Source organism: Diorhabda carinulata, chromosome 5, assembly GCF_026250575.1.
Source record: "Diorhabda carinulata isolate Delta chromosome 5, icDioCari1.1, whole genome shotgun sequence".
Taxonomy (NCBI): Eukaryota; Metazoa; Arthropoda; class Insecta; order Coleoptera; family Chrysomelidae; genus Diorhabda; species Diorhabda carinulata.
Window position 1 is genome coordinate 18,541,404 of NC_079464.1, and position 17,063 is coordinate 18,558,466.

Genomic DNA, 17,063 nt, shown 5'->3' on the forward strand with positions numbered 1-17,063 from the left:
TTCATAATTGTCAACAGCTTTCTTTTGCGACCAATGCGTCTTGGTACTTCGTCGTTGGTGATTCTGTCAGTCCAGGATAACTCCAGGATGCTTCTGTAGAGTCACATCTCAAATTTCTCAAGTTTTTTGATCATTTCAGCCTTCAAGGTCAAAGTTTCCAGCAGTTCTGACCACACATAACATTCAATGAATCCTATTTTGACGTGGAGGTTTAGATTTCTGTTTCATAATTGTCAACAGCTTTCTTTTGCGACCAATGCGTCTTGGTACTTCGTCGTTGGTGATTCTGTCAGTCCAGGATAACTCCAGGATGCTTCTGTAGAGTCACATCTCAAATTTCTCAAGTTTTTTGATCATTTGAGCCTTCAAGGTCAAAGTTTCCAGCAGTTCTGACCACACATAACATTCAATGAATCCTATTTTGACGTGGAGGTTTAGATTTCTGTTTCATAATTGTCAACAGCTTTCTTTTGCGACCAATGCGTCTTGGTACTTCGTCGTTGGTGATTCTGTCAGTTCAGGATGGTTAGATTAGGTTAGGTTACGATGCTTCTGTAGAGCCACATCTCAAATTCCTCAAGTCAGCTGTACTGACCATTTCACATTCTCGGTCGTTTCTCTCTAAGAGGATTTGGAGATATTCTCCTCCAATAGTTGTGGAGAAAAAACGGAACATTTGCGATTGTGATAGAACGTATATCGTTTGGATATAAGTTAATAGTTGTTAAATTCTCTCCAATTTATAGTGTTGGACTTTATCAAAGGGCATCTGGAAATCAATCAAACAGACAATTCAAATTAATAATTAGTTAAAAAAGCATGAAAATAATTATTTATCTTCTTTACTTTGGTATTAGATCACTATTTTTAGTAATTTTCTGTAGTAATTTGGTACCCCTGAATAACAGTTTTATTTTGACAACTGACTTGACTATGCATAATATTTTGATGAGTACTCAACGTTGACTTTTATTCTATATTCAGTCTCCTACTGAATTGATGACAAACAACACAAATGTTCCTTTGCTCTGATGGAAATACGTCGATTTGTCTGGCCTATATAGGAATTTGAAGAGACGATTTCGCACACTTCATGGTGTTTATGGGAATACCATGGGATTTGAAGATTTGGAAAATTTTGTCTGGACACCCTCAGTTCATCCTCCAAACCAGTGGAGAAAGGTAGACGAATTGGAGACGAAAATCTATAGATGCTTTTAAAGATTTGGGATTTGTTTTATGCTTGTGTCAAAAAATTGATAATAGATGGTCGATTGGATTCGTCAGTCAATGAGATGGATCGTAGAGATCCTTGTAGTTTTACCCTTAAAAACCCTCCCTCATGCACTTTTTGTTGTCAGAAAGCCTGTAAATTATTTCTCCCCCCAATATTCCTGCATTCTCTTCCTTCCCTATTTGTTTTTTGTTTAGAAAACTATCAACTCTGGTTTAAACTTTATTTGTTTCAATTATTTAATTATTTGTTTATTTACTAGTTATCTCGTTTTATTACAGAAGGTAAATCAATGGCGACGTCATACGACTGCAAATACATAGAGACATCTGTGGGCATCAACCACAACGTCGACGAACTACTAGTAGGAATCCTCTCGCAGATCCGTCTGAAGCTAGAGAACCCCGAAAGGAGTCGCGACATATTCAGGAAACGTAGTTCGTCGAAAAAAAATCTAAACAGAAACAAAAGTCCAGCTTCAGGAGCGGCGACACCTACCGGTAGCTGCCAAAATTCGCCGAAGAAATATAGAGGCTCCAGAACTTCGGCCAGTTTGAAAGTTAGGAACCTTTTGGGAAAAGTTTGGGCTAGAGACAGCAAGTCGAAGTCCTGTGAAAATTTACATGTGTTGTAAACAATTGTGATAAATATATATCTTTTGTTTGAGGTAGGTAATGATGATATTTTGAATGAGTTAGGTTAGGTTAGATTAGGTTTTATTTTGAATGAAAGGATTGGTTTCTAAAAGACGGTTCAGATTTGATCGAGACAAAAGCTTCCACACATTTATTTATTATTGTGAACTGAATACTTTTACTTAACTCAACCGGTGTCGAAAAACTTCTCAGGCTCTTAGTCGTTGTTGAATTTTTGACCTCCAAATGCTTCTTTCAGTAGTCGAAACATGTGGTAATCGCGGGGTGATAAATCCAGACTATAAGGAGAATGCTGTAGCATCAGCCATCCCAGTATTTACGGAACGTTGTACGTGCAACAATTAGTTAGTCTCTTTATATACATTAAATCAACTCGGGCATCCACTACAGAATTGATTACGTACTTTAATGCCGTTCCACACTCTTAGATTGCGACCTAGTTAACTTATAATCAAACCAAGACTTGAAAAGTATATAGCACCGCCATCTACAGCGCTTGTCTCGATCAAATTTGTACCGGTTTCGTATTAATTGTCTTTTATTGATTAATTGGATCAAATAGGTTGTCTCCTATGGAAAAAAAGCCTGAGTGGAAAGGAATAATTTATTTATAACTTGGTATTAGAGATTTGTTTGTTTCTTTGACATTTTTTCGAAAATGGAACCACTATCATTATTTTTGTCGTTTCCATATTTATATTCATGTTCGTAATTTTCAGTGAGCAGATACTCGATCTAAATCTTGAACTTCGGATTGTTTATTTTCGTTTTCCCTCATCTGGTTCTTCATTTTTTCATTTATACTTCTGATATTGCTTCTAAATTTGACTCCAACTCCTCTTGTTGTAATATATTTGGTTTCTTTTAATGCATCTAACAAATCTTCTACAATAAGTTATGGTGTTTTTCGAGTCTATCTTCGATATAAACCCAAAAATCGTGAAAAACATTTACATTTTTATAATTCGAGTAACTTCTTTCAACAACAATCGACGTAATTGAAGCTTATTCAAAGTAAATTTGAAAATTCCTTGCATCAGATTCAAAGTTTCCATTTAAAATTTTGTAAATTTTCTCGAGTGGCTTCGAAACGTCTTTTCCTTTATCCTATGGCTTCGATAATGAAATTATAGACCAGGAACCAGCGGTAAAAAACGTTAATCATGGAATTTTGTTAATCAACGTCAATTTTTATAAAAATTTGGATGTAAACTTTAATTAGCCCCTAATTCAAAATCTATTCTGTACCGAATGGTGTTTTTCATTATTTAGGAGTGAAAATTACCCTTTATCGTAAAAAACTTCGATTTTAGTATGTATTGGAGTGAAATGAAAATTAAATGTTTTAGAAAATTAATCACGTTTGATCAGTGATCAGTGATAATAAGTTTAGCTGATAGATCTATCCAACAATCAGATCCTGAATTTAGAATCCTTGAATTATCCAAATATTTCACTAAATTAAAATCTAAGACACGAAAAAACAAAAGATATTATATATCAAGTGCCTTGTACTAATTTTGACACTGTTCACATAGGACAGATATCTCAGTATTTATAAAATGGACTAATAGGTCAAAAATACGATAAAAAAGGCTTTGAGGAAACATGAAATAGAAAAAAAACATGAAATAGAAAAAAAACATGATGTAGGTAATTTGTTTGTTTTTCAAAAATTATTTTAAAAAAACCTAATTTTAAAACAGAAGAGTCCTAAAATCAAAAATTTCGAAGCACGTAAAACGTACAATCGAGTAACAGCCGGCATATTGTAAATTTTGAAATTTTGAAGAAAAAAACAGTTTTTCGACAATAAGTCGCTTAATTTTGAAGTTAGAAACTTTTTGTAGAGGATTTCACGTCATTTTAATTAAAACTTTTTCCATCTTCCGGTTTCGAAAAGGGTGCAGCTCAAAGGGGTTGCAAATGAAAACTTTGAACTAATGTATCTCGTTCAATTTTGGTGATACATAAATTTGAAAAAACAAATATTTGCAAGAAAAACGAATAGTTTTTGGTTTGCTTACAAAATTTTCATTACGGAAATGTATAGTTCAATTTAATCGATCATTTTTTCCAAAATAAACATTCAAAACCGGTCAAATCACATAGATCTCATTAATAATACATAAAGTTCATTACAAGTGGATTACGAGTAATTTCAATTAGGGTGGTAATGGTGAGTGTATAATTATGAAATTTTTTCAAAAAAGAAAAACGAAGAAACCTTATTTTTAGTTATAAATCAGTCTCTTATGCAAAAGACTTTTGAGAGGGCTCATTTTAAAGGTTTTTCTATGTGTTTTGGAAATATTTCGTGAGTTTTTTCCAAAAATTTCATCAATTTCGAGTTATTTGAGGTTAATGGTTTTCAATTTCGGGATTGTTCCCTTAAAAATTGCCAACGAGCAATAATTCAGTTATTATTTAATTCACAGAGGTCCTTAAAAACGATTTTCTTCGTTTTTCTATCAACTACATTTAGTTATTAATAAAAAACTGAAAAAATATGCGTTTTTTTCTATAAAAAATAAGCAATTCCAATCGTTAATTACTCTAAAAGTACCAACTTTAGTTAAAAACTTGCTTAGAATTAGTTAATAATAAAATATGATTTAAATGAAATAAATTTTCATCTCCAAGATAAAAGCATCCTTCGGTATAGGGTAGATTATGAAGAAGGTTATAAATACTACCTCAAAACCAATTTTCAAGAAAATCGATTGTGAAAATTCCACGGGAAATCGGCTTGTACCTGGCCTATTAAATTATTTGGTTTTAGTGAGAACCTTTTATTATAAAAAATTATACATTGAGACATATCGAAAAAAAAACAATTTAATCTCGACTAAAAACCAAAATTTAATCCAGTATACTGTAATTATAAGTAGATTTTTCAAATTAGTTTTAAGATAATTCAAAAAATTATATTTGTATGTGATTTTAAGAAATATTTGTTATTGTTTTTTATACTTTCCACTAGTTAATTATATTAAAATTGTTTTTACTTTCTATAATTAAAATTTTTTGTACGTTGAATCGTATATTTCTCTTTAACATGTTCTTAATCACTAATCAAACATTCATGTACATTATTGCATCTCGACGAAAGGCAAATGCCGAAAAAAATATTTTACTCAAATAAAGGGACAGTAACAGAGCAAAAATTCAATTAACATTGAGTAAAATAATACCAAATCACGTGATTAACAATTAAATTAAAAATAAGTCCAATAATAACTCATGACTACAAGGTCAAGCTAACTTCCTCGCCAGATTTGTATCAGCAAATCCACCAGAACTCATTCTTGGCTTTCTTGGTATATACAAAAGTGTCACTATTGCATTTTTCATTAATTTGGTCGCGAAAGAAACTTTAGAGATGAATGGAGACACCTGGAATAAGACAAACTAAAGCACATATAGATTTACCTTCTAAATATTTTACCAATCAATAGTTTCACTTGTACAAGTGCGAAATTAGACTAATGACTGACTTATTAACTAGATACCTAGGATTACCTAGCTATTAAAGTGGACAAGCCTTAAGGTTGAACCCCATTAGCAACACGTCACGCCACACCATGCAACGTCGATTCACGTTGTACATTGTTGTGTATAGATTTGTATCAGGCCCAGGTTTAATTTAAATTAAATTTGAATATTAAATAGCTTGGATGCATTTCGAGTCTATCTTCAATATAAACCCAAAAATCGTGAAAAGCATGATGTTTTTCGAGTCTATCTTTAATATAAACCCAAAAATCCTAAGAAACATGATGCATTTCGAGTCGTATCTTCAATATAAACCCAGAAATCGTGAAAAACATGATGCATTTCGAGTTTATCTTTAATATAAACCCAGAAATCGTGAAAAACATGATGCATTTCGAGTCTATCTTCAATATAAACCCAGAAATCGTGAAAAACATGATGCATTTCGATTCTATCTTCAATATAAACCCAAAAATCATAAGAAACATGATGCATTTCGAGTCTATCTTCAATATAAACCCAGAAATCGTGAAAAACATGATGCATTTCGAGTCTATCTTCAATATAAACCCAGAAATCGTGAAAAACATGATGCATTTCGATTCTATCTTCAATATAAACCCAAAAATCGCAAAAAAAGGATGCATTTCGAGTCTATCTTCAATATAAACCCAAAAATCATAAGAAACATGATGCATTTCGAGTCTATCTTCAATATAAACCCAAAAATCGCAAAAAAAGGATGCATTTCGAGTCTATCTTCAATATAAACCCAAAAATCGCAAAAAAAGGATGCATTTCGAGTCTATCTTCAATATAAATCCAAAAATCATAAGAAACATGATGCATTTCGAGTCTATTTTCAATATAAACCCAGAAATCGTGAAAAACATGATGCATTTCGATTCTATCTTTAATATAAACCCAAAAATCGCAAAAAAGGATGCATTTCGAGTCTATCTTCAATATAAACCGAAAAATCCTAAGAAACATGATGCATTCCAAGTCTATCTTCAATATAAACCCAAAAATCGTAAAAAACTTTCCCATAGACTAGCATACAAAAGCAAAAGAGAGGCATTGACACGTCTTAGCACGCGTTACATCTGAGAATTTTGAATCGTAGGATGATGTGGCGTGGCGTGGTGGGGCGTGGTCTGATTATGTACGAAAACAATTGCATTAAATGGAAAAACATATGCACACATATTCAACAAGTGGCGTGGTGTGGCGTGGCGTGAGTCTGGGCTCTTATAGTGTTATAAAAGTGCTTGATTAGCTTTTGAAACGATATGAGCCTTTAAAATTTTCTAGTGAGGTGTACAGAAGGTCTATCAAAAGGCTTTTGTGCTCAATGATCATTCACCTTCCACGTCTGAAAATCTGGGCAGTAGAAATGGCGATAATATGGGCCAGTAAACAGTTAAATGGTTTCCTTGGAATAAATTGATTCTTCTCGGTTTTTCCGTCGTCGTTTTCCATTATTTTCAAAGACAAAGATTTTGAAAAATCCGTATCCGTGAAATCTGTCACTACTTACCTCAAATTAAAAGAGATAATTATCACATGGAGATCAGCAAAAACGTCCAGTGGGGACATTTTTGAGTCAACGTTTGTCCAATGGTTTTGAAATGGGTTAAAAAGTTAAAATTTCAAAAATATCAATGATTACATAATTTTCACTTCATAAAATCATAAAAAAATGAAAAAAATAGTGTTTCTAAAGCACGATCGTCAAATTCAAAGTATGCGGCAGTGTGATAAATATATAATTAAACAATCATTGATACAAAATAAAAAAAAGGGACTTTGCGACAAATTTGCAAGAAAAACAGTTTTTGAGGGCAATAAAAGGGACTTCAAGGACCTCACTAAAAGCCCTGAAGTACTTAAAGGGATGGTTTTAGCATCCTATATTGGTTGGAGACAAAGTAATTTCGATTCTGCTCAATGAGCTTTCATAAGCTCATAAAACTTCTTGTCCTTGTCAGCAAAAAACTGAAGCAGTTGCGATTGAATATCATCGTCATTTGTGAAAGTTTGATCATTCAAACTTCGAAATAAATGGTAATCAGATGGTGCCAGATCTGGGCTGTATGGGGGATGCGGCATCACTTCCCAGACAAAATCCAATAGTTTCCCACGAGTTTGTTTCCGATTTGACAATTCTTGACGTTTTTCTTTGGTTGCTTCATCCAGTTTCATTAATTATTGACAGTAAAGATCAGAATTAATCGTTTGGTTCCTTGGAAACACCTCAAAAAACACAACATCTTTGTAATTTCATCAAATTGACAGCACGAGCTTTTTTATTGTTTTTCAGCTTTCTATATGGTTTTGTGATGGTTAATCTTGTTTGCTTCATGATCGTTGTGTTGAATGAATTTCTTCCAATTCGTGAGGTGCGATCCTCTTCAATTATGACTTTGATTTGGTCATCATCAACTTCAGTAGACCCAAAAATAAATAGCTTTGGTTTCAATCTCAGGTTTTAGCTACAGCGCCTGGACTATATTATGCTCCGGCGTAGCTTTAAAACACAATTCAACTTCTTGCGGTATTTACTACCCAAAACCCTTCGGTGATTGGAGTATGTGGGGTTGCATCAATGTTTTTTCAACCATTCATAACCATTCGATAAATGTTTGTGAATTAAAAATAAAACAAAAAAAAATATTCAATCAATTTGGGTCCACCTTGTTGATAATAGTGTATAGAAATTAGATATTAACATCAGTATAAAGTATTTATGAATTGATTACACGTTTCGTATTTACTTAATACAAGTATCATTACTACAAAAAACGAGTTAAGTTCATTTTAAATGTGTTTTTTTGAAATATTAAATTTCGTTGTAACATATTTTCACATAAATATTCATGGACTGGATGTAAATTGTCGAATATTTATGTAGAAAACCTTTTGATTTATTGTAGATTTTATCAATCAAATATAATAGAATAACCTTAAAGTTAGGCTATTTGACCAATTTTTGTTGTGCCTTCTTTTAGAGGCTTAGTAAAATGAAAAAAAAAAACATATTTTCATCGTAATATCAGTAAACTATATTTTAATATCAAGCTTAATCTACTGATGTCGTTAGCTATTTTGAAAACTACGATTACCATAAACGAATATGTCCATGCATATCCACGCGCGATTTCTCTCGCACAATATGACGTCACGTTGGAATCAAATTTGAGCATCGATTATCCGGATTAATTGATGCATGTCAGTGTCCGCATAAATAATTTGGACTGGATTTTCAAACAAAAAGCAGCAAATAGAATCCACAGAACACCTTTAAGATATTTTTTTTGCTAAAGACTACTACAATACAAACACCTTTTTTTGTAGCTAAATCTCTACAAAATCTACAAAAGTTGAATGGTGTCAAACTCTAAAGCTCTAGTCACTTCATAGCTTTTACCAAACAAGTGGGCTCTTGAGGATCGGTAACATCGTTTTCTAAATCATTATCTTCCTCTTCCTGATTATCGTTCTTCATTTGCTGCATAATTTCTTCATCAGAAAGAATCTGATCACCAAGATCGTCGAAGATTTAACCAATCGTTTATATTGGTATTGCTACATTCCTCAAAACCTGGTGCTTCTTCAATGATTTCTCTTATTTCATCCGGATTACCTCTTTCTTGTGGTTCTTAAGGATCATCTGGATTAGTATCACCACTTTCTTGCGAAACTCATGGCTTAGAACGCAGCTTTTTCTTTTACTGCTTAGTACAAATTCTACACCATTCTCAATACCTAGAAGCAGCATTTGAAGCAATTGCTTTCTGCGGAAACGTTTTGATGTTCCCATCACGCCTTGGTTCATTCACGTCACATTTGGCGGAAAAAACAACACATTGAACTTGCCATCATGTAAGCTCTGATTGGTGAGTTGATGTATTATCCATATTAATCTGTTTTTTGTTGGTTTTTCTGTTTCCATCCAGGAATTTTTTTGATTTTTGTATTCAACAGAGGACTTGATTATGCCCTTAAAACATCTAGTGTGCTTTGCTTTCCCAATAATAAGCAGCGAGTCCCTGTGATCACCAATAGAGTTTGCGCAAACCATGGCTGTACCAAAGCGCCGCAGTTTCTCTTTTAGAAACAAGGCTTTTTCCAGTTGAGATCTTTCAGAAAGGTAGTTGCACGGCTTTCCAATTAGAAACATGGAGCACGACTTTTAAATACCTACTCCACGTTCAGAATTAGTTAAGGGCTCAATATTTTACAATGCAAAAAAGTGCACAATCATTTACCAATTGAAATCAAATCTATATCATCTTTTCCCGCATTTGGTAATAAATTGAGGGTATATTTACAGGAAAGTGCCTTCCAATCTCTGAAGCTGTTTCGTCCTGCTGGAACCATGTTTTTTTTGTTCTAATTAAAGCACCGCACTGAAAATAAGTTCGTACTGTCTTTTATTTGAATTTGGTCAGGTTATTCATTCTAAATTGCATACAAGGTGTCTCAAAAGATATCTTGATATTGCTGATTGCGTAACTCGAGGAGCGCTGGGAATATGTCAATTTGTAGCCTGGTTCTTGTAGACTGTAGTGCTCGACTGAAGAGAAAATGGGCATCCAAGGTATTCTCAAACCAACTGAAAAGCATCGGGATGCTGATCAAAGAATCGGCTTCGTAAACCAGATGATTAATCGCTTTCCAGTCTTTAATGAATGAAGCGATTGACACGTCAAAAAGCTTCTGGAATCCAAACCACAAACATCTGAAACCTCTAAATTGACTGCGGTATCAGTTATAGTCAAATTAGAGCATTATGTGCAGATGTTAGACGAATTCTTCGTGTCTGAACTGTGAAACTTGGTCTCCGAGAATTTTTTCTCTGTACTTTACTTTTAGTAGTTTATCAAAGAAATTGGATAAGTACCAAGAAGTTTGATACCCAATTTAATTGCAGGATATAATCTTATAAAACGTAAACTGTTTGGAACTAACGAAAGTACAATGAGAATTCGATAGATTCGAAATTATTTGCTACTATTCTGTATAAATCCACTATATGTTGCCTGTTGTTGGTTAAACTCTATGGATAAACCTTCAAGAATACTTTTCAAACTATTTTTGATAATTGAGTCAACCAATAATCCTTATATTCATATTCTAATCAAAATATTCAAAATTAATATTTGAATTCGATGTTTTTGTAGCTGATTAATTTCGTTTTTACTTTGTTTTATTCAATTCTACATTTCTAAATGATTCGAAATATTGATATAAAGATAAATAGATGAAAATATGTTTTTACTTTTCTATCCACAATGTTGTAGAAATTAGCCAAAGGACTGAATGCGATGAAATGATCTATTCCATATCTGTGTGTAATCATTTACTGTATCCATTATTTAAATATATGTATAGATACTCAGTTAATAACTTTGTAAATAATAAAATAAGTTAGTGGAAAGCAATAATTAAAATTATGAAATTCGATTAAAATCATTCGTTAGGATTCGTAATAAATACAGCTGTATATTTTCAAGCTTCCCTGTATAATAAAACTAGCGATAACAATGTGAAAACCTCACAATGACAATTCGGCTTTACTATTCGTACATTGGAAAATCCGCACTTGAGAGTTTTTGCTTCGAAATAGGTCCAAAAAGTGCGTACTTCAGACCAATTTATAAAAAAAATATTATACAACACATCTGTTAAAAATTTAAGAGTTAGAACAGGCTAATTTGGCGATTTTGAGCTAAAATTGTTGCGAGATTTTGTGAGATTTTGATTTTAAAGATTCTGGGAGGTTTTGGGATACTAAATAAGTCTAGTAACTCTTATTACGGGCACGGATTTTCGAAAATTTTGGGACTTGAAACTCAAACAAATTTTGAAACACGAATAACTCGAATACTAAGAGGAATTCGAAAAAAAGTGCTGAAGCAAAAAATGTAGAATAGGAAATTCTCTACAAAAAATTAAGTCCGTTATTTGATCGTAACCTCAAAATTTTCACCTTAAAATGGGTTTATATACTCAAAAATAGTTTGAATCACGAATAACTCGAAAAAAAAGTGCTGGAACAAAAAATGTACAGCACAAAATTCTCTAAAGATTGGTCGGTAAACATGTTTTCTTAACCTCATAATTTTCACCGTAAAATTTCACTCAAAAATATTGAATCGCGAATAACTCGAAAACTATGAAGAATTCCAAAAAAACCGCAGTGACAAAAAATCTAGAGTAGAAAATTCTCTAAAGATTGGTCTGTAAGCATTTTTTCCGAACCTCAAAACTTTCAACGTAAAATGGGTCATGTACTCAAAAATACTTTGAAACGTGAATAACTCGAAAACTACGAGGAATTCGAAAAAAAATGTCATGACAAAAAATATAGAATAGAAAATTCTCTACAAAAAAGTATCCTAGGTATTTTATCTTAACCTCAAAATTTTCCCCTTAAATTGGGTTCATGTACTCAAAAATATTTTGAACCGTGAATTCCCGAAAACTTTGGGGAATTCGAACAAAACTGTCGTGACAAAAAATGTAGAGAAGAAAATTCTCTACAAAAAAGTATCAGAAGTATTTTTTCCTAACCTCAAAATTTTCATCGTAAAATGCGTTCATCAACAACAATAAGAATAAAAATCGACTTTTGTCAGCTTAGAACTTTGAATTTATTCCATATATATGAACCGCATTGTATATTAATGAAAATAGATTTGAAAGCACTTATAAATATTTATTGTGATAATGAAAAGTCACGAAAATATTATTTACAAAGTTATTGGGGATAAACGTGGATTTTCAAATGTAAGTATTTTGAAAAAAAATTCTGAATGTTACCTGTATCTTCCAAAATATTTAAGCAAATGTCTTATGTGTTTAGCTTCTAAGATTATCATTACTATTTACGTGCCAATATTTTCTCATGTCACTGTACTAAATGTCGTATTATTTTTTTGTTATTTAGCAACAATTTTTGATTCAAAACAAGTTGAGTAAACGAAAACTTTAGTGGAAAATAAAGAAAATAATTGATTTTTCAAATAAAAATCATGAAGTTTTGATGAAAACTCAAAAAAATACTGCATAGTTGTTTCCGTCTAAAACACACCGACATTTGTCTTTGGAAACTGACTTCTTCAAAAAAAAGCGAGATTTATCTTTAAAGACTGTCTTTTCTTTGAAACAAACCGTCATTTGTCTTTGGAGACTGTTTTTTACAAAATAAATCGACTAAGTTGGTTAGGTTTATACCATTTCTACAATTACACTCTTTGACGCGAATTTCGACAACCAAGTCATCGTCTTCAGAGACTGGAGTCTCTGTTTTCATCTTCAATGCCTGAACTGTAAATAGTTTGTCTTTTTAATGATGCTCGACCCTGCTTTACTTCATCACACAAATCATCTAGATCGTTATCGTCATTTTGATTAAAAGTGTAGTGATTTTTTGGTTTTCTCTATTTTCTTATGTTATTTGGTTCTTTTTTGGTAATCCTTTCCTTCGTTTCCTCAAGTTCTCTTACATCTTTGGTAGTTTCAGCCTTGCTTTACTAATTCAGCTAGTTTTTTTGTTTTTTCTTTATTTCGGCGACCAATCGCATGGATTTTTCTCCGAAGTTCAAACAATTTGGAGCCCATCGTGTCGTTATTTCGCGGCCATCTTTGAACGCTTCGGCCCATTTAAATACCGTAGATCTGCACAGACATTCACTACCGAATTGATTTACTATACTACACTGTGGAAAAGGACTCAGATAACACTTAATCAAGCCGCGATTTTCGATACAAACAGTGTCATTTACAGCGTTGATCTCGGATCATATTTGAACTTACTTCGTATTTTCCTGAAAATTATGTTCATTCTAACTCATACTGAGCACACTGCTCACATCACCACTACACTAACATTAATAATTACACTGTTTAACGCGAGTTTCGTTAACCAAGTTATCGTCTTCAGAGACTCCTTTTACCTTCAGTCTCTGAAGTAGGTGGTAGTTTAAACAGTCTGTTCAGTGTGAATGTCACCAGAAGTTCCAGAAATACCAACTTAAACTAGAATTCTTCAAGTTAATTTCCTAGTTTAGAAATATTGAAAATTAAGAATATCGATTTTCTCTTTTTTCACTACAAGTTTTTGATATCACTAATTTTGAATCTAGCAACGGCAGTTCGGTAATTCGGGTACATGTTAGCATCTATAATTAGATGAATAAATAATTTGCTCGTCCTAAATCATCAAATACTTACGTATCTCGAACGTACAATAAATATTTTTTCTAGTGGGTCAATATCATATTTTTATATAATTTTTTGAATTTTTGAAATTAAAAATTGAGTTTAGAGCACTAAATAATTTTATTCAACTGTCACTACTAAATTTATTATCAATTACTACCTTATGTAATCGATTAAAAACGTTAACAAACTAATTTTTTACAGTCTATCCCGTGTTTGTTTTGTACTTGCGATTTAGTTCATTAGATGACAGCACTGGTTCCTTCCTGTATCATTAAATATTTCAGAAGTGACTCCATAAATGTTAACACTCAGGTGTTAAGCCTCTTCTTTCGCACCAGGTCGGTTTGTGTTCCTATAGAAATTGCACCACAAATCAAGCAGGAACTACCTCGATAAGCGCAATCTGCAAAATCGCTTTCTTAGTCTTGGGTACACTCCAATCGCTACTATGAAGGCATATTCTGGAATCATCTGAGAACAAAACAGATCCCAACAAACGTCCAATTCGGATGATCTTGAGTAAGCAAAAATCAGGTTTACTTGACGAAGATCTGGAGTAAGTTTTCGAACCAATCGCAGGTGTTTTTTTGTTGTTTGTGTTGTTTAGTTCAAGACTAAAGTTAACCAAATCGGGCCAGCCGTTTTCGAATATTTAAAGTCGAAAGTTTACAGCCTATTTCTATGTACGTAAATTTATATAAATAGTAAAATATTGATCTACTAGATAATACGTTTACCTAAATTAGAAAATAAAACAAACAAATTTATCTTTTGATTTCAAAGTTTTTTTATCGTCTGTCTCCCAGTATTTAAATTTAAGTAACAACAATAAGTTTTGAGTTATCTTAGATGGTATGTTGTTAAAATCAACATACCAGGATACCATTTTAGAGTCCTTTAGTTGATCAAAATCAACACGAGTGCTAAAAGAATTTGATGGTAAATAAAATCAACTTTTTTCCATGAGTCACCAACCAGCGCGTTTATAAAGACAAGAAGACGAAGATAGATTCTTGGAACGAGTTGCATGGAAGATACCAGAAGGCAAGAGGTAAATAGTTAGACCAAAAAAACGGTGGAGGGAAGTAGTAGAAGAAGACCTTGGAGAGAAAAACATCCAGTAAGGGATAGAAAGAAGTAAAGAGAAAATATAAGGCTATGGGCCTAATGGTTTGCATGTAACAGTCGTTGTTGAATTATTGCCGTTGAATATATTGATAAGAATATTCTATCAATAGATACTTTGAAATATTTTTGTTGTTACTTGAATTATGAAACCGTTGTGTGGTTTTAAATGGAATTTTAAATCACTATTTTAGTCCTTATTATACGATGCACAATTTGGAATTTTGAAGTTTGTAAATTTATATATTCTAATGTAAGTCGGATTTGTAAAATAAAATTTTTCTGTGAATGTAATTATTGAGTTTTATTGTTAACCTCTAGGAGATTCAGTTTTTTTTATTTACGATTATACGGCAGCATCAATGAGGTGAACCATGATCCTAAGTACTGTCCTGATATTTTTCTTTATAAAGAAATCCTCTGAGAAGAGTTTCTCAAAATTTGAGCTCAATTTTCCTATCACCTTAACCTCAGAAAAATCTTTAATGAGTAAATATTTTTCTTCAATATTTGAACTACTTTGAAGCTTCGTTTTTCCGGAACCATGACTCTAAGTACTGTCCTGATTTTTTTCTTTATAAAAAAATCTTCTAAGAACAATTACTTGAAATTTGAGCTCAAGATTTAAAAAATGTCAGCCTCTCTGATTTTTTTAATGAGAAACGTTTTTCTTTAATATTTGAACAAATTTTAATGCTTATTATTCCGGAACTGTGATCCTAAGTACTGTCTTGAATTTTTTCTTTATAAAGAAATCCTCTAAGAACATTTTCTCAAAATTTGAGTTCAATATTCCAAATATATCGCCCTCTGTGGTTTTTTTAATGAGCAAACGTTTTTCTTTAATATTTAAACAAATTTGAAGCCTCATTTTTTCGGAACCGTCACCCTAAGTACTGTCCTGTTTTTTTTTTCTTTATAAAAAATGCCTCTAAGAACAGTTACTTAAAATTTGAGCTCAATATTTAAAAAATGTCAGCCTCTGTGATTTTTTTAATGAGCAAACGTTTTTCTTTAGTATTTAAACAAATTTGAAGCCTCATTTTTTCGGAACCGTCACCCTAAGTACTGTCCTGTTTTTTTTTTCTTTATAAAAAATGCCTCTAAGAACAGTTACTTAAAATTTGAGCTCAATATTTAAAAAATGTCAGCCTCTGTGATTTTTTTAATGAGCAAACGTTTTTCTTTAGTATTTAAAAAAATTAGAAGCTTCGTTTTTCCGGAACCATAGCCCTCAGTACTGTCCTGTTTTTTTTTCTTTATAAAAAATGCCTCTAAGAACAGTTACTTAAAATTTGAGCTTAATATTTAAAAAATGTCAGCCTCTGTGATTTTTTTTAATGAGCAAACGTTTTTCTTTAGTATTTAAAAAAATTAGAAGCTTCGTTTTTCCGGAACCATAGCCCTCAGTACTGTCCTGTTTTTTTTTCACTATAAAGAAATCTTCCGAAACCACTTTATCAAAATTTGAGCTCAATATTTCTAATATGACAGTCTCTGATTTTTTTAATGAGTAAACGTTTTTCTTTAATATCTGAACAAATTTGAAGGCTTGTTATTCCGGATTCGTGACCCTAAGTACTGTCCAGTTTGTTTTTCTCTATAAAGAAATCCTCTAAGAACAGTTTCTCAAAATTTGAGCTCAATATTCCAAATATATCAGCCTCTGTGATTTTTTTAATGAGTAAACGTTTTTCTTTAATATTTGAACAAATTTGAAGCCTCATTTTTCCGGAACCATGACCCTAAGTACTGTCCAGTTTGTTTTTCACTATAAAGAAATCTTCCAAAACCACTTTATCAAAATTTGAGCTCAATATTTTTACTGACATAATTAATGAAAAATGTATGAACAAAAAATGAGAAAATCTATTAATGAATCACCTCAAAATCATTTATTTGCATATTATAAGACTAGTATCCCCCCATTGAGTAACAAAAGCGATTCGAGTAGAAATAATATCGAAAGAACAAAAATTCGGTACGCCACATATCGGAAAATCGTGTAAAAAGAGAGAAAATGAAGAATTTTGATCCTTTAATTATTTATTTTTACAATTTTTCATATTATCTACAAGCAGAACGATTTTAAAGGGTGATAAGTATCGAAATGGACAACCCTGTATATATTTGAGTGACCACTGTGTAACGAAACTGAATCCAGTTGGAATTACATCGTTAATTTTGTACGCCATCTATCGAAAAATAATGTAAAACATCGTCAGAATTCTGCCTCTTGCACCCTTTCCGAAATAAATTGTGTTTAATGCATTCCAAATCATTTTTTTTTCAATTCTTTTGGGGTAAAATCAAACAAAGTA

General features: G+C 32.1%; 1 protein-coding gene across 1 annotated transcript in view; it reads left to right on the forward strand.

Moving 5' to 3' along the window:
* The window catches only part of LOC130894050 (uncharacterized), a 141,721-nt gene extending 126,685 nt beyond the window's left edge, over positions 1 to 15,036 (forward strand). Inside the window, exon 11 of the mRNA XM_057800587.1 lies at positions 1,516 to 15,036. Coding sequence (XP_057656570.1) covers positions 1,516 to 1,868 — 353 coding nt within the window. The 3' untranslated portion in view covers positions 1,869 to 15,036. The remainder of the gene's footprint in view (positions 1 to 1,515) is intronic.
* Positions 15,037 to 17,063: the final 2,027 nt, after the last annotated feature.